Below are 26,752 nucleotides of genomic sequence, written 5' to 3'. Positions count from 1 at the left end.
AGGATTTGGAACTCTCTCCCATTAACTAAACCTGCTGCATGCAGTCAGTAGTCAGCAGTAAGCATCCTTGAAGTGTGGGCTGCTGATAATGGTGCCAGTAATTGAACTATTCCACAGCTACATTCTTCATTCTTCCACTACTCAGTATGGCCCACACAAAACTCTTCCGAATTTATGTGGCCATATATGGCTGTGACTGCAAACTGGAAGGTTACTTGGCAGTGTAAATTCACTTTATATGATCCCTTTAGTTGTGTTAGTCAGCTTTGGTCCTAATGCGTAGACGTATCTAATACAACAATGCATCCCACAAAATAACTGGAAACTGAAAATGGTCTTTGAGCATTAAATAAAAGGAAAAAAAAAGCTTGTGAAACATTCATCTATTATAGCTGTGATTTGCACATATGTGGCTGCAGGATATAGTGTTTTTTTCAGTTCAGTCTTACATGAAGAAGCTCCAGAACAAACTATTGAAGGTGTGTGGCTTGGGCACTTGGCTTCTGCACTTCATTGTTAAACATGGAATCTTGTGTCAGTTCACTCCCAGGGAAACACAGGCATTAAATCCATTGTGATCTGCGCTGTCCCAAGCAGAAGGAACAGCTGATAAGGCAGTACTATATGTGATGGGTGGAATACAGATGAGGTGAGTTTGTTTTCCCACATGTTCCTTGACACACTGGTGACGTCAGGTGAACTGAAGAATGCAGAATGTAGAATGAGCAGTTGCCTGCTCTGCTGTGAGTAAATGGCCCAGATACACTGTCCTTTAATCACTGATAGAGTAGAAAAGCCATCTCCTTTAAATAGTTTAGCCCACATGTGCTGCAATTGATTTATGAACTTGAAGGGATGGTGAAGAGGGTTTTGTAATAGATGAACATTCGATCTGAAAGAGAAATATGGAAAGCTCCATTCTTTGCTATACATATAGATAATATTGCAGCTTTTACTGTTCCCCGAAACAACAGACCACAAATCTGAGTACCAGTGCTGCATTAGGTGATTTCCTATCAGAAATGTTGACATCTGCACTCAGATCACTACAAAATCAGTAGTCTGATACGGCACAAGCAAACTCAGGTAAAGCATGGCATAAAGATCACCTATCTTTGGGCATTTGCTGCAGTATGAGGTGAATTACTTCTTAGCCACTTCCATCAGCTTTGAAGCCAGTTCACTAGGTCAGATATTGACATCATTTAGACAGACATCACAAAATACTCTGAGTTAGAAGGGACGCACAAGGATCATCGAGTCAAGCTCGTAAGTGAAGGGTCTGTAGAGAGATTGAACCCACGACCTTGGTGTCATTAGCACCGTGCTCCAGCCAGCTGAGCTAATGGGCAAGGGCTATGAGACTTAAGCAGAAGAATAAAGTAGTTTAATTCTTTAATTATGATTGTAGCATAGTTGGTTCTCAGGGCTGTGCCTGTGTGCACCCCTAGTGCACTTAAATTCCCTCAGTGGTCCAGGAACTCCCAGGCTTGATTTCTGCACAGATGAGATAAAGGACTGGTTTGAGACAGCAGCCCAAGCTGAAGCTAGGTGATTGATGGAACTGCTGGCACAAGAAGTATTTGACAGCTTGTTACAAGAGTGGTCCCCGTGGGAATTTCAGACAGTTGTTGAGATTCCCCAGGCAGACCCTGCGGTGCCTAGACCAATTTGTATGCTTAAGCATGTCGATTAACATCCTGGACAAAGAATCTGGCTGTCCCAGATATTCACAGACAGTTCCTGCTGCAAAGTCAATCAATTGTACAAGAGTAAGACAATCAATAGGAACTGTTCTGCATGTGTAGAAATGATCATGTAGGACAGTTTATTGTACATACTTAAGATAGTTGGGCAATGTTTTGTACATAGGTTAAGGTGATCTATACACATAATACATATCTTGCTGTGGTCAGGTAGGACCATGGGTCAGCTGGGTTACAAAAGTTGTATAGAAACATGTTTTAGGGAGTCTCACCCAATCCAGCTAAGATGACCCTGTAAGAACGCTTGCTATGGAGACTCCCTTTACCATTTAGACAGCAAGCAAGTCCTGTCTGACACATTGCATTGTCCATGCAAACATTACTGTAGGTCAAAATCCAAATAAAGTTAGTTGTTTTAAAGTATGCTCCATATGTAAATGTCTTTGCAGCAAATTGCACTAAAAGCAACTCAAATGCCATGAAATCTTTGGATACCAGCAGAAGCTCTTCCATTAAGTGATAGTAGTGATAAGGCTGTATGTATTGCAGTATTGCAATATACCAAGGTTGGAAGCAGGATCAAGCAAATATTTCAACAGAATGGCAGCTACCACTTTCTGAGCATGGGAGAGAGGGATTCTGATTGGCAGTTGGGAAGATATGAGAGTGTATTTGATGAACAGATTATTAGCTTGGTGGTTTTCACTTCAGTTTAAGAGGGTGACAATGATAGCATTGTTGATAAAGCCTTGAACAATAAAATTGGTCAGCATTCTCCTGCCTTCCATCATCTTCCTAGTCAAGAAATTCCACTGGATGTTGCAGCCACGTATAATAATCACAGTAATAGTGACTGACCCCTAAACTATCATGGACTATAAGGGTTTGACTGTATTTGCATTGCACTGCATGTAGATTATATATTCTTAAGGGCAGCACAGGATTGTTTATCTGTTAAGAAGTTCACTGTGTGCCTCAGAGGCAAACACACAAAGTTATAAAGGAGAAGTATTTTACTTTGCTTCATTTCTTTTCCACTTCATATGCAAGATCTAATTGCTATTAATGCAACTCAGAAAGAGAAACCCAGCATCTGTTTATGTTTACATTCATTCACGCAGCAGTAAGTATTCAGTTAAAGTGTTTCTATGGCGCTGAGCTTTTGATCTAAAACCCTCACATGTTATGGGGGGCTTGCAGTGCTCCTGCATTTCACCAGCCTTTTGTCTTCCTGTAAACTGGCCCACTGCACATGTCAGTGAAATGATAGGCATTGACTGCTGCTGCTTCCTGTCGTGTCCCCTTCTCTTTATTTTTTTTAAATATGCAAATCCAAGATACTGGAAAATGAAGTCTCTAATCAAAACATTTTACAGATTTGTATAACTTTTATGACTTATTTTTAGATTTGAATTTCTACTTTATAATTGAGATTTTGTGTCTTTGCTAATGGACATATTGAATACTAGAGGCCTGAAGTCTCAGGTGATAAAAGATTCTTGTGGTTGTGACACAGTGCTGCCATCTTAAGAGCAGTCTTTTATCAATAATTTTCAGTAAAGATGACTGGAAATTAACAGACTTGGTTTTGTAAGCCAAGATATTTTCCTTCAGACTGTTTGGGAGGAAATTACTATCCACCAGGAAACAGATAGCAATTCAAACTCCCCAGCACAGTGGAACCTTTGTGAAGTCTGCCTCCTGTGTTACATTGTGCAGTGCTTCCACTACTATTCGAGAAGAAAGCTTCATGTCTGACTTTGTAAACCCCTTGTACTTTCCTACTGCTGCTGGTGCTTTGAAAAAACATTGGAGTTTTCTTTGTTAGTTTTATAATTTAGTTCTAATTGCTGTCGGCCTCTCTGTAGTGCCACCTTTTTCTTGATTCTAGGGAAAAGCAGTACAGTTGTTCTGTTCTGTGTCCACCAGGAAGATGGTGTAGCTGCTCTGTGTAACATATGTGGAGTGAGAACTAAGGAGCCAACTCTCTTCCTCATAAAATCACCCACATTGGTATCATAGTAGCTGACTGTGACATTTCAACAGCAAGGATTTTTGTTTGGCATTCAGCTTCCTCAACACTGCTCATTGGAGCAACATGTGCTGCACCTCCAGGGAAGGCAATTTTAGCAGAGAATGAGAAAAGGATGAATAACTTTGCATGAGAGTTTCCAAAAATTATTCAATTTGACAGAAATTAAAAAGCATGCCCTGGAAAAGCCTAAAAATGACACGTCTCAAACTAACTTGGGCAGCTATCGTTTGTTCCATGCATTCCCATTACAGCAGCTGCTTTCTCAGAGCATTATCATCCACCTATGAGAAATGAGAGCATTTTGCTGACCTAACCTTGGATATACAGAAGTTATTTGAACACTTTTATCTGCATGAGGGGTGTAGGTTGTATATCCCCTGTGCTTGCTGGGGAGAGTTAATGGTCATCCTGTGCTCCAGCACAATTTCTTTCTTTGGCACCTGCGGGTAGAAAGCAGGAAGACGTATAATGGCTATAGTTAGATGGTCTTAGCTCTTAATGGCTCTTCACTTGCTCACAGGGACACCTCCCTGTCAAAGGGCATTCAATTACTCACAGAAGAGCAGCAGTGACTGCTCAAGGCATTCCTAGTGAGGATCAGTATTGATGTGAGCGTTTTATCAAAATGTTTAATGAGCTTTGCTTCTAGATTTACAAAGAACTGAAGTAAATGTATTTCCATGCCTGATTGATAAGCTGAAAAATATAGGAGGCTGCAAGGACTCCAAGAATATTCTTGATTCACAACCTGGGAGATGAAATGGTTAGATTTCCTCATTTGTAAATGATGTTGGCTTATTTGTGGTGTTGGCTTATTTCTGAGAAACAATTGAGATTCAGGGAAGTGTTGGGCAATAGATCTGATGTGAGCTACTTCCTATGGAGCAGTTCAGCAGGCAGTGTAGGGACCAAGTCTTCTGAAGGACTGGGGCTGAAATAGTCATACTTGTGGACAGAAATGTTGTTCACCTTGTCTGGGCACACCTTTTTGTGTGACAAGTTTTCACAGCAGTGAAAATGACAAAGTCATGCTGTGTGCCTGGCACAGCACAAGCATATGCTGGAGTCACTCTTCCCATAGGTCTGAAACCATCTCAGTCCAGGTAAGGGTGTACAGTCTGATTTTAGTCTCAATACTTGCTTTAAAGGGGGGATAGGTAATAACATTGTTAATGAAATGCTATTTACATCACCTCTTTTTTGAGTCGACTTAGTATGAGAACATTTGGACTTGTAAATTGAGAAATTTTGTTTCTTTTAGTGAAGTTATCACTTTTCAGGTCAATCTGCAGTCCCACAAAGATTAATTTTTTGACATACATAGTAAGGTTATTAATGAGATGCCACTGATGTTAATTTGACTTGAGTAATTTCTCTTAGTAGAGCTACCTCTGTTCCAATCAAATTTTTAAATCCTGTGGAAGTTTCATTCTTTGAGCTTAAGTTGATGGTGTCTAGGTCTCACCCTTAAAGAAAAAAAGATGAAAACTGAGTAGTATTTTGATCCCCTGTTAATTTTCCCATATATTCCTCCATTACTTGAGATCCGACCCCTTTCACAGCTGGATGGATTCCACAGTTTTTAGCTGACACAGATGAAAGCCTTTAAAATAGTTCCATCTGTATTGTTTTATTGAGACATTTGGAACCTCTGTTCACCTGTCTGCTTGCAATTTTATCTGATGGTCTTTAGAGTGAAACTCCAAGATTACGTAGAATTAGGGTGCCGCTGGTGGACTTAGCCCTCAGATGCTTCAGGAAGTTGTAAGAGTTACATGCCTGCTATATGGACACTTAATGCAAACTGTTATCTGAAGTATTTGATGATATTTAACCAGAAGCAGGGCAATTAACTATGAACTTCAGTGTTTCTTGTTTTTGAAGGAGCCCAGTTTTCCCAATGTCTTTATTTTCTTCAGATTGTTTATCTAGTTAGTGCTGCATTGTTGGAGAGACAATGTAGCTCTTTCTAATAAAAAAGAAAAAGAACACTTTTTCACCCTATCACATTCACTGCTTCTTGCACTAGGCAATTGTTAGTTTTGCTTGTTCATAATTGTAATACCTTTTATCCTTTATTATTCTTTTTATTCTGGATGTATTCCTGGAGCATTTTAGTCCCTAGGAGTTTTGAGAGATGGTAATACTTAGCACTAGAGAAAAGAACACTGTTTTATGTAATTTTTATTCCCATGAAGCAATAATTGCTATATAAGAAGTTGCACTCACTTGGCCTCCAACTCTGCAGGGTGGAGGTTGATTTGTTTTCCTGCAAATTCTTTGCTTTTGGTGAAAAAAAAGAGACATAAGAGTTCTTTATGGGATATAGCATTTATTCCACTAGTTGGATGTGTGTTCCACCAACTAATGCCCTTTTTTTGGTGTAGCATTTTCAGCTGTTGAAGTTCTACTGTTCTTACTCTTTAGGCAGAAACAGTGTAAGTTTAGGTCTGGAGGAAGGTGATTTTACTGGTGAGATGCCCAATAGTAAGTAGGGATTTTCTTCTGAATAGAAGAATGGATCCTTTTTCTCATAAGCATTTGATGTGTTTTGACTTTGTGTTAAGATATCAGATATCTGGTGGAAGCTGCATTCCCACATCCATTCCACAAACCACCCTAGGACATCAGGAAAGTTCTTCACTGAGAGGGTGGTCAGTCACTGGACCAGGCTCCCCAGGGTCATGTCACCAAGCTCGTGAGCTCTGGTCATGGCTCCAAGCCTGACCATGGATGAACCTGTTAGTCATAGGGATTAGTTTTAGGTAGTCCTGTGAGGAGAAGAGAGTTGCACTCAGTGATTCTTATGAGTCCCATCTAACTTGATATATTCTATGATTTTTTATTTTGCAACTCTGGCTGTCAAACACGGTTTTCTATGGATACAAACTGGATGGGAATCTTTCAGGCTTAAAAGGGTGGGAAGTCATTCCTTCAACATTCTTGGTGTCTGGTTGGGAATGTTTTTGTGCATGATAACTAGTATTTTACACCTGCAATCTCCTTTCTCAGGTATTACTTGGTAAGCAATAGTCACTGTAACTTCTGCAACCTTCTCTGATAATCTATTATTCTCTGATAATCCTTACGAAAAGATTTTTTTTTTGTCACTGAGTTGGAGCTTTTGTCTATCCATCAAAATGTGTTTATGCAGGATATGCTGTTGCATTTTATCCTGCATAGTGCATCTTGGTGAAACCTGTTTGTTATCCTGATGTGCAAAATGCAGGTTGTGTTGCTGGACTTTGACCCCAAGAGCTGCATGGAAATGTGTAGAACATGGAATGGCTGCAGCCAGTGTGTATGTACTTGCATAGTTACTGAAGTGGAAAAGCTTCAGTACATCAGACAGTGATAATATTTTCATGGATTAGTATCTTCCCTGATGAATTAGCACAAAGAGCTTGTTGATTGAGTTCACTGGCAATTAAAGCGGGCAATTGATCTTTCTTATCTTTCCATACAGATGAAGTGAGAGGGGCAGCCCTGAGTTTTCACCACTGGGTGAGTTCTGGCCAGATCTACCTGTCAGTCAGCTTTTAGCAGAAAGCTCTGGCTTCCTGCCATTTTATCTGCTTCAGCTTGTTTGTCTCTTTTCACTCATTCACTGACAGAAAATAATAAGAAAAAAAGGCTTTATCTTATCTTCTAGGGAAGATTTGTTCTTTTCCCTCTTCTGGAGAGGTGGGGCTGGAGGCTGGTGTTTGGCTGGTTCTCACTGACCTCTCTCGGGATGCTCAGACTCTTTTAGGTCCTCCACCCTTGACTGCTGCACTGAAAACAGCTGTGATTGAGGCCAGGGGCCTCAAAGGAACAAGAAGCAAAGAAAACAGCACTAACTGAGACTGGCCAGACTTTTTCATTCTGCAGTCCCTTTTTGCACAAATGAAGAAAGGAAAACAAAGAGAGCATTCAGCATTTTGGAGATAGCAAGAAACAATGAAAAAAAATTAGAAAGTCTCTAATGAGAGTAATAAAAGGACTCAAATAGAAACTGGCCATTTGAGTTTTATGGGGCTAAATAAAGTGGGAGAAAAGCCAGCTAAATTCCTAAGGGGAGTGAGATAGTCCCTAAAGATCCCAGTAGGTGAATTACATTTTGGTCCTTACTTTTTTGAAGAAGCTGTATGGCTGAATGTTTTGTTGCCTAAGTGTCAGAGACCAAAATAAATCCTACATCAGTTTTAGTTTATGTCTGCAGTTGTATCCGTATAAAACATGGATAAGCTCTTGGCACCCTCATTTAATTTTGTTGTTAAGGAAGTTGTTTTGAAGAAGCATCCTTGAATTAGGTTTTTCCCACTTGTCTGCCCTTTGTGTGCATGTGTGTATTGGTGAGAGATTAGGAAGGAAAATACAAAAAAGAAAAGAAAAAAATCCTCAACATCAGTCAGACTGTGTTATGGACTTTGCTACAGAGATGAAAATTAATTTGCAGTTATTTTCCTTTGCTGTATGCTGATGCTGATTTTGAAGGTTTTGTTTGTTCTGCCTTTTTAGTATCTAATCTTCCTTTCCAGTTGTGGCTTGCTCCACGGTTTCTGCATTTGCTCTACATTATCCAGGACCCAGAGGTTCAAATAATCATCCATTTCTATCTCAACCTTTTTGCTCACTGCTATTTGTATCCAGACTTGTTGCACACATGTGTGGAAGATACCATCTGTTTCTTAAAGTGAAAGATGAGGCAGAATCCTATTAAAGTCACCAGTGCTTCTGTGATGAGCAAGAACAGCCTCAAAGGGCAGCAGAAATAGAAAAATAATTTTAGCAAAGATGTATAAATTCCTTTTGCCTTACAATTGTTTCTTAGAGCAAGTTATTATTTCTTAAAATACTCAGAAACCAGAAATTCTGAATCCAGGAGAGTTACCCAACTTTGCTGTATTTTTGGTTTCCTTGACAACCATTCATATAAATAGTAAGGACTGGTTATGGGGGGGAATATCAGTATGATCAAAACATGTGAATCACCCATGAAAAAACTAAATTCAATGTGGAAGTTACAAGTTATCCATCAAACATTAATAGAAGAGTCTGGTTTTGTTCAAATAAGGCTCTTCTGATAATGTTTGCTGGATGCCTGACAAGGATGGAGCAAGTGCAGTGATTTTCTGAAGGTAAGATGCAAGGAGATTCTTTTTGGCTTTCTTTCTAAGAAAACTATTGGTGGTGACAGCAATCTTCTTCCTCTCAGGATCTATGAGGATTTAGAATTTCTCAATCTAAGTTTTATCTTTTATTATTATTATAATTATGTGTGCTAAAATGTGCTAAAGACAGGCATGAATGTTTACCCAAATTTAAATGGTAACCTACTTGTCTCCTTCCTCAGTGATTCCCAGTTAACCCAGTCTCTGCAACAAGGTGTTGATACTGCTCCCCTGGAAGCAAGAGAGTGAAAAAGGGGATCAGTCACATGTCCCAGCAAAGAGGTTAGATGTTGTGAGGTATAGTCAATGTAAAATGGGAAGGATTATCCTGGAACTAATCCTGAGCCCTGCTAGTGCTGCTGGAATTGTGACTCAAGTTTCAGGAATGTGGGAAGAGGTATGGCATATATTCACAGCAGGATGAAGATCTCCCTGTGTGAAAAACAGTGATGCGAAAAACCATGCATAAAGCAAACTTCCTGTCCTCTGCCAGCAAATCAATATTGGTTTCTTACCCCCTCTTTTTGTGCTTTATGTTACAAATCACAGAATATGATCATCATTAAAGTGGTGGCAGTATTTTCCTCCAGTTTAGAAGTGACATGAAAGCCCCAGTTCTGTTAGCTTTGTCTTAAATGAAGGCCACATGATTTAAAAACCAATATCTTGCTACTTGTAGTGTTCATAGTAGCATCAAAGCACTAGGCAAGTAATGAAAAAGCTGTGAAAAACAAGTTGTCAGCTGTGTCTAGAAAGTTATTTATCCAGTCAGAGGAAATAACAATTTTTATTGTTACCTGATTCACACATCAGAATTTCAGGATTCTTCCCCATGCCTAGGATATTTGTAAGGGCTGCCTGTAGCCAGCAGCTACAAAAGACTTTGGCTGGTTTTGCTTCACAGAGATCCCTCCTGCTGCAAGTTCTTTCACCATGTAGATTGCACTGCTTTTCAGATCAGTGTGAGATACAATTCAGCTACAACTTGTGCAGATTTAAAACTCTCTGTGATTTTGCTGTGGCCTGGAAGTTTTGCTCTGTTTGCCTTCTTTTAAGATTTCAAACTTAGTTTATCGTCTGACTGATGCAATTTTCAAGGAAGATAGTGCCTATATTGAAGTTGTTTAAGAGCAAGTAGATGCCAATTACTTTTGGATATCCATGTTTCCATTGATTCATTTATTACAAAACCTGATTCACATTTCTCTTTATTTTAATCAGTCTGTTCTAGATGCTAGGTATTTTTAATGGTAAAACCTGGCATGAAGGCTCTGGAGAGGCAAAATCTACGGACTGTATTTTCTACTTCCTTCTGCCTTTCCTGTTTTATTAGTTCTTCTATTTGCTGCTGGCTGTTTCCCCAGCACAGGGAATCTGCAGCCATTAGTCAGGATGGTGCTGGAATTGGGTTCTGTTTGATGCCATTTATGAGCCCACCTCTGAGATGCAGAAGAGGCATGCAAGGGGCACCTCAGGGCTGCTGATTGTCAGCCTGGTGCCTCCCCCCAGCCAGCCTGACCCACAGCTCCTCCTGCAAGGCACTGCCCTGGTGGTGCTTCTGTGGAGTCAGCGAGCAGCACGGGTGTCTTTGGTTTGGAGTGGGCAAGGGGATGCTATGTCATAGCTCTGCATTATTTTGATTGGTTTTTTTTTTCCCCCAGGCATACCTAGGAAGATGCAGTGAATGTAGTGACAAAATCAATATGGTATTGGAGGTTGCATTTTTCCAGGGTAAAGTGTTTAGGGACATGCTGCCAGGGAAGCACTTTATCAGCCAAAATTCCATCTTACCACACTGAACAAGGGGCACTTCTTGTACCTCAGAGTGTTCCGTGCTATATATTCTGTAGGACAGTGAGGAATTTCATTAAGTAAATCGCAAAAAAATACTATATAACAGAGAAGGGGGTCTGACAGGAACCTCATGAAGATCAACAAAAAGTGCAAAATTTTGCATATGGGAACTAACCCATGTGCCATGACATGCTGAGGGTTGCCCTGCTGGAGAGCAGCTTAGTAGAAAAGAATCTGGGGGACACCAGGTCAAACAAGAGCCAGGAATTTGCCCTTGCAGCAATGACAGCATTAGATACAACATTGACACCAGGTCAAGGGACGTGACCCTTTTCCCCTCAGCATTGCTGAGGCCACAGAAGGAGGGCTGGGTCTAGGCTGAGTTCTGGGCACCTCAGCACAAGAGAGACGTGAAAATAATGGAGAATCCAGCCAAGGGCTACTGAGATGATGAAGGGATTGAACCACCTCACATGCAAGGGAAGGTGAGAGAGCTGGGACTGTTCATCCAGAGAAGAGAAGGCTTGGAGGAGGATCTTATCATTGTACATAAATACTTGGAGGGAGGGTGTGAAAAGGATAGAGCCAAGCTCTTGTCAGAGTGCTCAGACACAGAACAACGGGCAGTGGGCACAAACTGAGATACAGGAGGAGCCCTCTGAACATCAGGAAACATTATTTTACTGTGAGGGTAACCAAGCACTGGCTCGGTGCCCAGTGAGATTGTGGAGTCCCTATCCTTGGACATAGTCAAAAGCCATCTGAACATGGCCACTGGCTCTGGGTGGCCATGCTTGCCAGGGGGAAGTTGGACCAAATCACTCCCAGAGGTACCTTCCAAGCTTGTTCTGTGATTTTGTGGTGCTGTATTGGGTACAACCTATTCATCAGGAAAAGTCAGGATAGAATTTTCTTCTGGTAGGGAAGTAATCAGAAGTCTTTAATGGGGGAAATGCTTTTAGAAGGGAAACTTCTATTTATAGAAAGGAAATGCAGTCTTAAGTTCATACAGTTGCTAGCTAAAAGTTTTGAGAGCTTTTTTTAATGGTACTATTATATATCACCTTCCAATCCAAGAAGCATGTAGCAAATCAGGCTCTTAGGCTTTCTGTCAACCTCTAGTGCTTCAGAGAAGCTGGTAAACTATAAGAGAAACATATACAGTCCTGCAGGCCCATATAGCCTTAGTTTATCTTTCCTCTGGCTACTGTTTTGATGCTTCACTTTGTGTACACGTAAACATGTACACAAGACAGCAAATACATAATTTCTTTTCCTGTGCTTCATCTCACTACTCTGTTTATAATGATTTTAGTAATGTGGAAAAGAGAAGGGTGAGTGCAGCAAAGTCATATTTGCAAAGTGTCTTGGTATGCAAGACCTTTAAGAGTATGAGGTTTAAATCAAAATGTAATAATTCAATATAATGAATTGGACTTTCGCCAAATATGAAAGTGTATCCTAATTTGATCTAATTCACAGATGAAAAATCCACCAAAATTTATTAACCAACATTAATACCACCAGTAGCTCCAAAATGTGGTGCAACTCACTGCAGAATGAAAATATATATGGGAGCAGTATTGGTATAGAATTCCCCTGGGTTTATATTCTTCAGTAGGCAGCTGCCACCATCTATTGTATGGTCCCAGCCACTGAGCTCAGTGGGTGATTGATCTGACACAATACAGAAAGTATTGTGTCAGAAGCTCCAAAGGTTTTTGTCCTTCTGTGTTGGTCACTATCATTCTGTTCATGCTGGTCCTGTTTTCCTGACTTGTTTCATGCTAAGTGTACAAGTCCAAGCCTCCATCCCTTTCATAGAGACTCAGGTAACCTGTCATTGTACAGATACTTCTCTTACATCTGTGGAGCAGTCAGTATTCACCGGGGAAGCTTAGGCAAGTTGCCCCATCATCTGTTTGTGGGAAAAAAAGAACATATAAAAAAGTCATGCAGTTCCATAAAGAAGTACAGTGTAAGAGTCAAAGTCTGGCTCGATATATTTGTGATGACTTGGTACAAGTGTTGTGCTTGGTGATCGTAATGTGTGAGCAATTTGACTCAAGTATTTTAAAAAATGAAAATACCTAAATGCTTAGGAATGTAGTCACCATACAAGTCATTCACCGAGAAAGGGCTGCCATTCTCCCCTCTCTCAGTCAAGGGAACATTTTAAGCTCTATGTATGAGACTTCTCTGTTAAAAATGACACTTTTGCTAACTTAATGAGCATTTATACAGTGGTAGCAACTGTGAGAAAGCTGAGTCAGGCTGTGCACAGCAACTGTGATTTGGTCAGCTTTTCCCAGAGATTCAGCACAATTAGGGAAGAGAACTTGCTGGTGAGGTGTGGGAACTCAGCACATCACTCCGGATGTCCAGAGTTACCGAGAAAACCCTTGGGGGGCTCAGAAATCTTAGAATGTTGCCAGGAGCGCTTGGTAGCTTGACTTCGATCTTTCTAGGGATGCGCTACCTGTTTGAGGACATAAGAGTCACTTAAGAATGAATGGTGCAGGAATGATGTATTTACAGGGTGAAATATAGATTTTAGGGTTTTGTTACCGGGGGGTTATGGAGACAAGATGGAGGGATCAGGGTGTGTCTTGTCTTTCTTCTTCTTGTCATCCATTTGTTGTGGTGATGTTGGCACTTTGGGATTGGTCTGTGGTGAAGGTGCACTTGCTAATATGGGTGAAAAGTATTAGGAAATAAAAGTAAATATGATGTATGTAGTTTTTAGTATAAAAAGAGACAACCACCCAGTAGGAGGTCAGAGTGCCCTTGGCTGCCTTGCTGGTCAGACCTCTGTTGGGCAGAAAAAAAATTATATAGATAAGAAATAATAAACAATCTGAAGACTGAAAATCTGAAGAGTCCAGACTTGGATCTCTAGCTCTCAAGATCTGTGTTTTTCTTCATAAGAGAAAAGCATTTAGCTGGTACTGACACTGATTCTTTTAAGTGAAATAATCTACTCACTAAAGGTCCTTCATCAGAATCATCTTTATTATTTTCATAATTGAAGACTGAAAACAAACTAAAATATCTAAATTTTTTTAATATAAAAATCACAAGCCCATGAGTCTGCATGCAGCACAGAACTGATCTCCTGATAAATGCCAGAGAGGTGGGAGCAACAGTCTCTATGTTTGGGTACACCTCACTGTCTGGTCGGCTGTCTGTCTCTGCCTAGACATGCGTAGGATGGCTCTGGGGCAGCTCGCGCTTCAAAGGACAAGTCTGGGTGTGGTGTTTCTGCTGAACTAGGAATTACACAAATGGCAAAGTATGTCACACTGTTTTGTTTCACTCTCTTTTACTAACTCTATTTTTTAATGTTGCTGATGTATCTTCTAGGAATATTTGTTCTCTGAAGGCAGCTCTGATCTAGCTTATGATTCACAAACATGCCATATACGGGCCATTTTAACTGTGCTAAGCAAACAAAATTGTATTAAAACTTACAGAAAGTATTTAGACAATATTTAGAAAAATGGTTTTTTTGACCAGAAGCCACACTCTTCTTCTCAGAAGGCAGAGTCCCTTCCCCCTGCTCCCTGCAAGGTTTTGACATGATACAGAATAACCTCCAGGTTGTGGCCAAAACCAAGATAAGGACTAAGCACTTGCTCCAACGCTGTGCCTGTGTATTTCCTCGCGCAATGTGGTGAGCCAGACAATGAGCCTTCACAGCTCTTTTGTAGCGCAAGGAGTTTTCCTTACCGTGAATTTGGAACTGTTACATTCTTCTTGAATAGCAAAGCCATGAAGAAATTATGCTGGGGGCTGATTAGGATCTCTGTGTGCATCTTAGTCAACTCTGTATCACAGGAGAGGAAACTGGGGATAAATTGGACTGATTGAGTGTCCAGGCTTCAATATATCCTCAAAGCCAACACATGCTGGCCAGCTGAGATGGACCATTTGGAACAGGGCTGCCCCTTTCATTTTTGAAAGTGGTGCCTTCAGACATCAGGCTTCAGGATGGCAGGCTTTTGCCTTCTGTGTGCCAGATCAGAAGGAATTGCCAGACATGGGTTTCATCCCTGTGGTGATACATGGAGAGCAATCCTTTGCTCTCAGGATTCCCAATTTCTAACACCAGATATATGGTGTTAGAAATTAGGAATCCTGAGAGCAAAGAAAATAACTGCACTTTGAAGGTGATTTGCTTTTCCAGCCACCTTTTACCTTCCCTGCTTGTGTCAGGCTATTCATGCAACATATGAAGCCTACCTTATTAAACTTATTTGCATAAGCACAGTGGGTGTTTTTCTGGAGAAACATTTCAGCTAATAGAATGAAGGACATGCTATCCAAAATTAATAACATAGCAATGGGTAAAAGCAAGTTCAAGTCTGTAAATGTCTTAACACTTCTAACATGTCAGGTATGACTGGTCTAGCACAAGGATATCAAGTGGCAGATTGAGAACAGTATGGTTTGCAGAAGCAAAATAGATGCTGTTTGGTATAAATTAAATACAACATGATGTGATGGTCCATTCCAAAAGCCACGATATGGGAAAGCAGGGACCACAAATAAGTAGAGTTGTGAGAGTGTGAATTTGAAATTATCTCTGTTACACACAGAAGATATTTCTGGGGAGCATTGAGTTTTCAAATGAACCAACCAAAACTTCATGCTTCAGTTTGGACTTTCTGGTTTTATTCTATGAGAATCTGCTTTTCCCACCTTTCCCCTGAAATTCTTGTCTTTCTCCTTAAAGGTTTGTTCTACTTCCCTCTGTCTTTTTAATGAACTTTGTAGTGGGAGAGAGCTCTGCCCTGATACAGGAATCCTGAGAATACAGAGAAAAGTTGTGAGCCATTTAAAAGGGAATAGAGGAGGTCAGCTTACATCATCAGAGGCCTTGTTACTTTATATTCAAAAAGAAGTGTGCTCTAAGCACCTATTATTAGCCGTTCTTCAACCCTGCTTCCAGCTTCGAAATGTAGGAACTCACTCTCTTACAGAAGGTTTTCTCTAAGGATTTTGGGGGAATTTTTTTTTTTTTTTGTGCAAATCTTATTTCATAGAATAAAATTTACAATGGCAGTGAATAGATATAAGATAGTTAAGCAACAGAATAAATCTCCTCAGTTTTATGAAGACACTGAGTTTCTGCCTGCTTTCTCCAAAGTGTAACATGCCAGGACAAATCCTGAAATCTGTTTCACTCAAGATTTTGTAGACAAAATACTAATTTAAGTTATTGAGAGCACTACTCCAGGGAAAACATAAAATCTGGGAATTGTAGTGCATGCCTCTTAAAACAAACAAGGAGTTTCAGACAGGGAAATAGGAACTTCTCAAAAACTTCTAAGCAGAAACTTTTGAAATTTGAGGACTTGAGTCTCACAGAAAGAAAACTAAACACAGCTCATGGAATATCCCAGTGTCAAGAGTACAATGCATTACTGAACTTAGCCTCCCAACTTTTATTTTGCAAGTTTTACAAATATTTTTTTTAGCTCTTAGTGAAGAAATGAAAATGTTTGAGTTTGCCACATTCAATACATAAAACCAAAAAGTGTGGTTGACAATTTTCTGTAAATTTCTCTACTTTTGAGCATGTCTGTGGGATCTCAGTAGTTTTAAGTTAAAGATTAAAACTTAAAGGCTTAAGGAAAATTTGCATTTGTAAGAAACAATTTTTTTGCAGTTTTCTGGCCCGTTATTTCAAATGATTAGCCTTTTGAAATTCTGACCACCAAATCTATAAAAAATGTAAGGAAAAGATCATGCAGAGAAAATTTTGAGATGACAACTTCTTTTTTGGTTGAAATTAAAGTAATGTATGATGCACCTCAAGTTTTAGACTAAAAATGTATTTCAGTTTTATAAGGACACATGGATGTCTCAGAATGAATTCTGCCAGACCAGAAAGGCTCCAATAATTGTAGTTATATTGTGTGAAGGGGTTGCCTGAAAGAGCTTTTTTTCCCCAAGCTTTCAGAAACTAGTGTATTTCAGCACTTCTGAAGTAAATTTAAATACAGGCTTTTAGATTACTTTCCACCTCAGAGATCTTCCACTATGACAAGAAACTAATTTCAGGAAAATTTTCTCTTTCTAATAAAGATTATTTTTTCTTCCTCTTTCCGACTTCCCATTTCCTGTCAAGTCTGAAGTGTCTTGGATCCCCAACAAACACTACTCTGGGATTTACGGGCTGATGAAGTTGGTTCTGACTAAGACTCTACCTTCCAATCTTGAGCGAGTCATTGTTCTCGACACAGACATTACATTTGCCACTGACATTGCTGAGCTATGGGCCGTCTTTCACAAGTTCAAAGGTATTTTAATGATTTTTTTACTGTCCTTATTTGAGGGGTGGGGGGAGAATGATGAGGCAAGCAATACAGTGTGGGTGAAAGGGCTAGCTGAGATTTTGTAAAATGTTTTCACTCTTTCAGTTTTTGGTGCTTGAATGTAATTGTTCTCTTTGTGATCTCTTTTCTCAATGATGTTCTGTATAGATTAATTGACAACACTGATTATCTATGTAGTTTGTTTTATTGGTCTGATTATTTGGGGCAGATGAGAGCCTGACAAAACAGTAGATGATAAAGAATTATGAGCATGCTGTAGTTATGTACTGTTCAATACCTTTTGGAAAAACTTGGGTTTTATTAATTTTTTTGTTTAATAAAACTTAATTATTATTTTCAATTTAACTGTTCCATGTAACCACTGAAAATGAATGAAGTTGGGATCATTCTTGAACCAGGGAGGAAGAAGAAGGGAAAAGAATTACACATGTGAATAGAAATAAGTTGCTGTTTGGTCCTCTTAATAAGTTGATAAAGGGGTCTGGATTCTAAGCACCTAATATAGCTTTCCCTACCTATTCCCATTTCCCACAGCTCCTTGAAAATGTATTTCATAGTTGGTCTGAGGAAGGACACTTTTAGAGTAACTCTATAAGGAGATGATTACAAAAAAGTTCCCCTACTACCCTGTCACAAAGCAGAGCACTTTCTGGCTAGCACACCACTAAAACCATTTAATTCTCCCAGGTTCCAGTGTTGCTAGCTGTTCAGAGTCAGAGACATACCCTCTTGTTCTCCTCTTGCCCTCAGCATATGTATTGCAGTGCTGGTAAGTGCAGAGACAATCCAGCATCCTGCTTGGAAGGTTTACAACCCTGTAAAAGTGCAGCCTTGATGTGTTTCATCATCTCTCTCAAAATCATCTCAAGCTAAGTCAGCCTAAGCAAATGGGAGTATTTATTTAGAGAAGCCAAAATACACCACTGCTTTAGGAGGGAGCCAGGAAAGAGCGCGTTTACTGTACTTATCCCCTGCTGAAATCCACAAGGCCTGCTTTTCTCAGTACCCAGCTCCGGGACAGGACCTGTTATTTTAGCTCTATGTCAAAGACTGGATTCTAGTGCTTACTTCTTCATGCATTTGTTTCCATTCTGTGTATCCTTCTGTGGATACACTGATGTCTTTTCAGCAAGCCAGAAGCAGTCACCTTTTTGCTTAATTATTCTCAAGCTTCTTTCATTAAGGAATATACAATTTTTACTCCATGTATTGTTCAGACCTCTTCACCAAGCCTTTCCCTCCACTGAACCTTGAGTTTCATGTAAACAAACGTATACCCTGACAACCTTAAGTAATATAAATGTATGCATAGGAAGTAAAGCTGGGCTATTGTACTGTCTCACTGTGTGCAGCTGTCCCATTAATAGCCATATTTGGCTGACTGCAGTGAATAGCATGTCATAGCAGGAGAAGAAATGTGGATAAACAGAACTTGGACATAGAGGGCTGCATGGTCAAAGAGAGCAAAATCTGAGTTGAGACAATAAGGGGTATAGTCTCCTTGCTTAAAATATCAGTTGTAATTTTAATGAAGATATCGTGCTTTTATTACAGGGGGGATAAAACCAGGCATAAAGACTGCTTGTAAAAAGATGAATATGGAGCAGAGGCAGATCTAAGATTGAAAGAAAATACAGGCAGAAAATATGGAAATATGGAGAAGAATAATTAATGGATATAAAATGTGTGTGCAAATCAATCTCCATAGAGCTAGGCAAGAATGTTCGTCTGATCAGAGCTGTGAAAAACTCTAACTTACACATGGAGTCAGAATTCCTGTACTGCTGCCCTCTTAACATACATAGCACAACTCCCAAATGAATGATTTTGTAAGTTGTCCCATGTGTCTTTTCAATTCCAGCTGATCACCTGCTTCTCCACAGTTTTTTAATCTTGGCAATAAATTGGTCAGTGTCTACATCTGCTCATCTCCCAGGCAGTTGTGCGCAAACAATGAGTAGATGAGACAATGCCGTAGCTCCAGGTGTTGAGCTGGGATGGGAGAAGACTTTGGATCCTAAATGCTGCGGAGGAGAGAGGAAGTGTCCAAGCACAGGCTTGTTCTCCAGCCCGTGTCATAGGCTGCAGTTCCATTAGCAAAGGTGACCTCGTGATGGTGACATCAGAGTCGAGTGTTTAGGGTAAGAATCAGAGGGAGAGCCAACAAAGCAAATACCATGGTGAGAGTCTGTTGTAGGCCGCTCGCCTGGGATGAGGAGGCAGAAGAAATATTCTGTAAGCAGCTGGGAAGTCTCACAGTTGCTAGCCCTTGTTCTTGTGGTGGGCTTGAACTTACCAGAGAGGTAAGTTGAACTTAGCAGAGGTCTGCTGGAAATACAGCACAGGGGAGAGGAAACAGTCCAGGAAGTTCCTGGAGTGTGTGGAAGATTATTTCCTGACCCAGTTGGCGAGGTAGCCAGCCAGGGGCAGTGTCGCAGACATCTTCTGAGAAAATCCTTTTCTTTAGGATTTTTTCCCTTCTGAGAAGCTGAGGCCTCAGAAACAAAATGTAAACAATGGTTATCTGCTGCTGTGGAATGCATCAGGTGTGTCTGTGATTGGGCCATCTTGAATGTTCACAATTAATGGCCAACCACGGACCAGATACCTTGGACTCTCTGTCCAAGCCACAGATCTTTGTTATTAATTCTTTTCTATTCTTAGCTAGCTTCTGAGGAAACCTTTCCTTCTATTCTTTTTAGTATTGTTTTAATGTAATATATACATATCATAAAATAATAAATCCAGCCTTCTGAACATGGAGTCAACATTCTCTTCTCTTTCCTCACCTGAAGACCCCTGTGACCACTGTCACAGGGCAGTGCCTGGCTGAATCTGTCAGCAGATCTTGCTAACCAGGGAGGTCCCAGTGGGCTGGAGATGAATAAATGCAATGTCCATTTACAGAAAGGGCCAGAAGGAGAATCTGGGGCATTAAAGGCCTATTGGCCTGACCTTGGGGCCAGGGAAGATCATGGAACAGGTCACCTTGAGTGCTGTCCTGCAGCGTGTGCCGGATAACCAGGGGATCGAGCCCTGTCAGCATGTGTTTGTGAAAGACAGGTCCTGCTTGACCCACCTGAACTCCTTCTGTGACAAACGTGGCTCTCCTTAGTGGATGTGGGAAAGGCCGTGGGTGTTGTCTACTTAAACTTTAATAAAGCCTTTGACATGGTTTCCCACAGCATTCTCACAGAAACTGGCTTCCCATGGCTTTGACATGTTCTCTGGATAAAAACCTGGCTGGATGGCTGGGCCCAGAGAGTGGTGGTGAATGGAGCCGAGTACATTTGCCAGCCAGTCACCGGTGGTGTCTCCCAGGGCTCAGTATTGGGGCCAGTTTGATTTAATATCTTTGTCAATGGTCTGGGTGAGGGGATAGGGTGCACACTTAGTCAACACCAAGTTGAGTGGGAGTGTTGATCTGTTGGAGGCCAGGAAAGCTCTGGACAGGAGGGATCTGGACAGGCTGAATCGATGGGCTAGGGCCAGTTCTGTGAGTTTCAACAAGGCAAAGTGCCAGGTCCTGCACTTGGGTCACAACAGCCCTATGCAGCACTACAGGTTTGGGGCTGAATGGCCGGAAAGCTGCCCAGTGGGAAAGGATCTTTGGGTGCTTGTCAGCAGCAGCTGAACATGAGCCAGTGTGGGCCAAGGCGGCCAAAGAAGGCTGATGGCATCCTGGCCTGTATCTGCAATAGCATGGCCAGCAGGAGCAGGGCAGGGATTGTCCCTCTCTTCTCAGCACTGGTGAGGCCACACCCCAAGTCTCATGTTCATTTCTGAGCCCTTCACTGCAAGAATGACATCGAGGTGCTGGAGCATGTCCAGAGAAGGGAGCAGAAAATTTCTCAACAAAAAGGGTTGACAAGCATTGGAACAGACTGCCCAGGAAATTGTCACCATCCCTGGCTGCATTTCAAAGCTGTGTAGATGTGGCATGTAGGGACAAGGTTTAGTGGAATGGACTTGGTAGTGTTACTTTGATGGTAGGATGTAAAGGTCTTTTTCAACCTAAATGATTGTATTTTCTATCATTCAATGGAAATGGAAGGAAGGGCAAGTAATTTGGAGAGATATGATACTCTTTTACTGCTTTGTAAATGTTTGGCTTAATTCTGTGGTAATTCTCAATTTTTCTGAAGTGTCTTTTTATTTCTCCTGCCTGCATTACAAAAGATTGAAAGACTGTCTCATGTCATGAGCCCCAAATATTCCACCAAAGGATATTTTACTAAACTAATGTTTTAATGTCTTCCTTGTTTCTCTCACAGAAGTCCCTGGTAAGTTCGTGAAGATTTCTTGGGGGCAATCTAGAATGTTTGTTGAAATGTTACATAAACAGAAGTACAATAAAACTCCTATGAAGGGAAATGCTAGTCTCCAAAGGAGCCTCTCATGACACCCAACCCCAGTTAGGAGGGCAGCTTTATACCCACTGGGTCTCCTTCTAGAGATGCTTCAACAACCAGTTGCTGGCTAGAAGGCACCATTATAAACCTGCCTACACCAGGATGCTTTTTGTGCAAACTAAAGAATTTTTCACATCAGTGCAGGAAAGGCAAGAACTTCTGTCTCCAGGTCGCTGCAACATAACTGATGAGACAGTCCAGAATAGCCTTTTCCAAATTGCAGCCACACACAGAGGGAAGGTACTAGGGTCTGTGATTCTTTCTGTGTCTGGGAAGACTTTTCTTCCCAGCAAAAACAGTGATAAAGGGAAACCAGTAGCTCAGATTCATTTTTTCTCGGACACCATGCCTGGAAGAAACTCAGATTCAGGACTGTCTTATAATCTAACCAGGTCTGATTTGCTGTGTAGAAGGCCTACAGCATGTTTTAAACAGCACCTGCAATACCCAAAGTCCTTGCTCTGCAAAGGTTCTTATTCCAGTTATCTTAGGAGTTGCTGAAAAGATCAGACCCTTACATAGTAATTTAATATTTTAGGTGGTAAAGGTACTACTCCATTCGCTCTGTAGATGGAAAAAAGGCAGTAGGATTTCTTTGTAAATTATTGCTCTTCTGCCCTTTCCTGATAAGCACTTTGCATATGCCCTTAGAATAAGTGATCCAGCTGTTCCATAGCAGAGTGCAGAAATGTAAAAATCTCTTCTTTGAAATGGCAACCTTAGGCTTTGGGAGAAATTCACACCTCTCTTTGGTAGCCTGAAACAGTGTCTCAAGCAATGTAACATTTAACAGCTTCTCCTAGGAGCCAGTTGGGGATTGTGTAATTATTAATAGTTTTATATACAAACTTCAATCTCTATGCATAAATATGTCTTTGGGAACCCATAACTTTCAAGAGTCATGTTCAGCTTTTCAGCTGGGGTTTGAGCATTTCTGCTTTAGCCTCATTCTCCATTGCTGTATAGATAGGTAGAATGTTTTCCTATAGGACTGAGATATACCTCCAAAATATTGACTTCAAAGGTTTGAGTCTGCAGCCAGTCTGGTGAAATTTATTTGCGACCTGACTACAACAGTCATCATAATTATATGTCTTACAAGTTGCAGTTTCAGTCTGGATCACAGTCTCTGTGTGCTGGGTGCTCCTCCTGTAAGTAGCAAGAGACTCTCTTCCTGCTTTACATTGTCAGGTGACAATTCCTGTGTCTGCCTTGTTCCTTTAGGATATTGCTTTGCATGAGTCACAGCTGGGACTCACAAATGAGACCTGAATAATCCCTGTAGAGATCAGTGTTGAGGATCTCTATGTTAAACTGAATGCTGTATCAAAGGGCATTATGATATTTCTAAGTACATGTCAAAACTCAGAGGCTTTATTGAACAGTGATGTCTTACTACTACTGCATGTTAGCCTCACAATCCAGCTAGCTGATAGAATGAATATTTTAAGTGCTTTTAAACAATAGAGACTGGGTAATACCCAACTACTGCATTTCAAATAACTCTACTCATAAGTCACCCAGAGAATATAAGCTACCATTGGTGTTCATCTGTGCAAGTAAGTCTTCCCTGGGAAGGTGACCTCCATTAACCAAGCATACAAGATAGAGAAATGGCAAAATTGACAGGAATACTGAGATTCACATGTTCATACTTTGCATGAGGAAAAACATGCTATAGAAGCTGTTTGCTTTGTGGCAGGAGCTCAAATAATGATAAAAATCCATACTGACATCATAAATACCAGAAAAGGTCAGCAGCGATTTTGGTGCAGGATCAAGTGCCCAGAGCTGAAGAGGGACTGGCACATAGTCAATCCCAAACTTAAAATTTGCAAACACTCAGCATGTGGGTGCTTTGGCATATTGCTCTGCAGAAAGCCTGAGGTAACAGTCTGGGTTCATATTATTTTTGCAGCTTCTTCTGGAAAAAGCGCAAACAAACAAACAAACAAGAAAAAAAGGAAAAATCATAACCCTCACAAATTTAAGCATCTTGTGTAGGGATTTTAGTAGTTATATTCCTACAAGAAGTATTATACATAAGGTTGTAATGTCAAGTGCATGCAGAACTTTTCATTTGTATGTGAATTTAGCATGCCAGAAAGTGAGATGCTGATGGCACTGGTGAGAGGCAGGCAGAGTCAGCAGGTGCTGTATAAATTTCCCTCAATTTGGCTCTATCAGTGATGCCCTGTTTTAATAAACTATACCTGTTACAGCCCTTGACTCTCCTGCAAGGATTGTGCTTTTTATGTGTATGCTGTTCTTGTGATGATGTAAAATACTCAGTTGTTGCCAAGATTAAAATTTAAAATTCATTGACACCTATGGCTCAAGGCAGGATTTGAGCCATAGAATTGATTCTGGGCAGGTTCTGTACTTAAGTCTGTCAGTTTACACTGAGTAAATCATTAAAGCTTCCAGATGATTTTGAGACAGGATCTCTGCAGGCTGACACAGTACTCACGTTAAATCCTGCAGAGAGCTTTCTGTTTCTTCTGGTCAGTAAAACAGGCTTTCTTTTCTTACTAATCAAGAGGATGGCATTAGCAACATGCACCTTAGTGTGTATAAAATCCATGGTATGAGTCAGTCTTTTTGTGAAGGAAACAGGATCATATTGTAGCAGAGTGCATTAATAAAATTGTCAGGCAGCTATTAAAATAGCTTAAAATTATCTGAATTTTTATAAGTGTCTAAAAAGGCCGAATGGCACTTGTCTCTGCTCATAAAAGAAACATCTGTTAGCTTCTGAAAGATTTGTATAAGTATTTATTGGTTAGACTAGAGTGCATAGCTCATTCTAGGGTTATTAGACAAATGAAATACAGTTTCTCTTTGAAAAGGTCCCTGTGGAGGCTCTATCTGGTTAAGAATTTCCATTCCTGATTCTTATATTGTGGTGCATTCTTCTTTTTTGCTACAGAATCTTTGAAGCTTCATTGATAGAGAATTCTGTTAGTTAGCTATAGCTGATAGAAATCTTGAGGGGTGTTGTGCTCCAGTGTCTCACAATGCTGTCATCATCTGTGTATGAAACTAGGAGAATACTGATTTATTTTGGTAAAGAGAGAAAGAAAGTAAGGGATTAGGATATTTGGGGGAAAAAAGACAAGTTTTTAACTGTGATTGGGGGGTTAATTTTGGTGACTGTAATTAGGAGGGGATCAAACAAAGAGGTGGTACTTGCTGATTCTGTGGGTCTAGGGAGGAACACTTCTCTCTCTCCACACTTGTCAAATAAGCTGAGTGCATGGAAGTTCTTTTTGTTCTTTTTTTTTTTCCCTAATTGCAGTTTGCTTTGCTGTGATATTCCTTTATTGGGAAGCCAGTATGTGAGAAGGTTGACCTCAGTAAATGAGCTCCAAGGGAGAGAGTTTATTATATGGATCAGCATGTGCACATTCTAGTTTATGGATTTTAATGTGACAAGGGACATAATCAGAAAATTCTGATTATGAATTGCTGCCAAAATAGAATGGCTGCAGTTTCTGAAACATCTGTAGTTCTATTTTAGCTGAATGCTTCTTTGTCTGTTTCTGCCATCAGGCGGAAATATTTAGAGGTGAAAGGCCAACCATGTATAGAAATAGGGTATAACTCATGGTGGGGTAAATTGTAAAATAAAATAAAAGATTTGAGTTCTTTGTTTTTCCATTCTGATTTCCAAGGGATACCCTTTGGTCATGTTTTCAAGCTTCTTCCCATGGGAGATAGAGATGTTTTAATTATAAATGAAAACTGATATTTTCTGTCCTCTTTTGATACCACAACTGGAGATCTTAGAATAAAGCCTCCACATGCTACATGATTTGTAATAAAATTTTGTTGGTAACACTGTAATTTTGAGGACTTTTTTCTACCTTTTCAACCTCAGTCTAGTGCTTTTTCTACATTATTGTTCTCCAGTCTTTGTTAACCTGCCACTCATTCTACAGCTGTCTTTTTGGCTTAGATGCTGTGATGTATCAAACACCTAAACTAAACATTGTATGACTCACTCAGTGTTAAAGCAAAAAAACAGTTTCTCTTCTGAGCTCTTTCTTGAGGATTTAAAGAGACTTTAATTCTATTAATCTCCAGTCCTCCAGCTGTGGAGAATGGACCTAGAGTTTTTTTTAACTGCCTTCCAAATATTTATTAAGAGAAATCAGGGCAGAGCATGGCATCAAAGGAGCAAAGTGCATATCCCCATCTCCCTTGACTAGCAAAAGCTGTGCCTTCTCAGAAGCTAGAAAATCCAGCTCCCACAGGGTGCAGACTTGCAGAAGGAGCATTTTTGCTTTGCATGTTCGTTATTGGCAGAGGAAAATGTATTGCTGGGAATGAGATGCCAGTAGGCTGTGCTAAAAGGAAAATATATGAGAACAAGGGGTGGGAAGAAACCAAGGAGGAAAATAATAACTCCCCCATCCAAACTAAAAAGGAGACATCAATCAGGAGTTGCTGTCCACCACTAAATGTTTTAGGCTGATTGCTTTCTCCCTTAGTCTGTTCACATTCTTCTGCTTCCTTTCAAGTGCATTCAGTACCCCTGCCTTGTCAATTTACAACTTATTTAATTATATTTTGTTTAGAGTGCTATTAAAAAAACCTCAAACATTAATGTCTGCCTGTCTTGTTGGGTGGAGCACACAAATTAAGCCCATATACTAATGCCCCTGCATTCCCTGGGTGACAGTAAAGCAGAGCAAGTGCATGAGCAGGCAGTGAATATGGAGGGAGTAGCAGCCTGTCCAGGAGTTATTAATGTCTAATGAAAAGTAACTTCTGCATGTGGGGAAAAGCCAGGCGGAAGAGACACATGGGTCATTCACCTAACAAATGAAGTTTACTCTAGAGTTTGATAGTTGTATTAATAGGACTAAAGAAAGAATATTTAATAGCTAGATTTCCCTGCCTAAGGCCCTCGTTCTAATCACGTGCAATCTATCAAGCACATACACTTTTCACTGCTCTCTGTGACATGCATTGTAATAACTTGATACTCTGTTTTCTCCCTCTCCAAACCAGGCACATTCTCTGAACCTGCCTTGTTCTGCATTAGCAATCCATATTTTTAAGGACCTCAGGCCCCATTTCCAATTACAAAGCTCTCATTCAAGGTTTCACCTTTTTGGTTTTATGCTGCAAATTATGCCTGTAATATTGTCCTTGGCAGCACATGGATTTGCATAGGGTAAAGTGGTGTAGAGAATATCTGTCTCTCGGGTTCAAGCTGTAAGGTAGCACATATTGCCCAGAGGTCAATGGCATGATTATCCCATCAGCAGGGTGAGTGCATGGTATTGCTCTCTGCACAGCCAGG

General features: G+C 40.4%; 1 protein-coding gene across 4 annotated transcripts in view; it reads left to right on the top strand.

The window, feature by feature from the left end:
• LARGE1 (LARGE xylosyl- and glucuronyltransferase 1) overlaps positions 1 to 26,752 on the top strand; it is a 284,069-nt gene that overhangs the window by 154,872 nt on the left and 102,445 nt on the right. For all 4 annotated transcript variants that reach the window (XM_063154402.1, XM_063154401.1, XM_063154400.1 and 1 more), the window contains one exon: positions 16,822 to 16,993. In XM_063154402.1, coding sequence (XP_063010472.1) covers positions 16,822 to 16,993 — 172 coding nt within the window. The remainder of the gene's footprint in view (positions 1 to 16,821; positions 16,994 to 26,752) is intronic.

This window comes from Melospiza melodia, chromosome 4 (assembly GCF_035770615.1).
Source record: "Melospiza melodia melodia isolate bMelMel2 chromosome 4, bMelMel2.pri, whole genome shotgun sequence".
Taxonomy (NCBI): domain Eukaryota; kingdom Metazoa; phylum Chordata; class Aves; order Passeriformes; family Passerellidae; genus Melospiza; species Melospiza melodia.
This window is presented reverse-complemented; position numbering and strand designations above follow the sequence as displayed.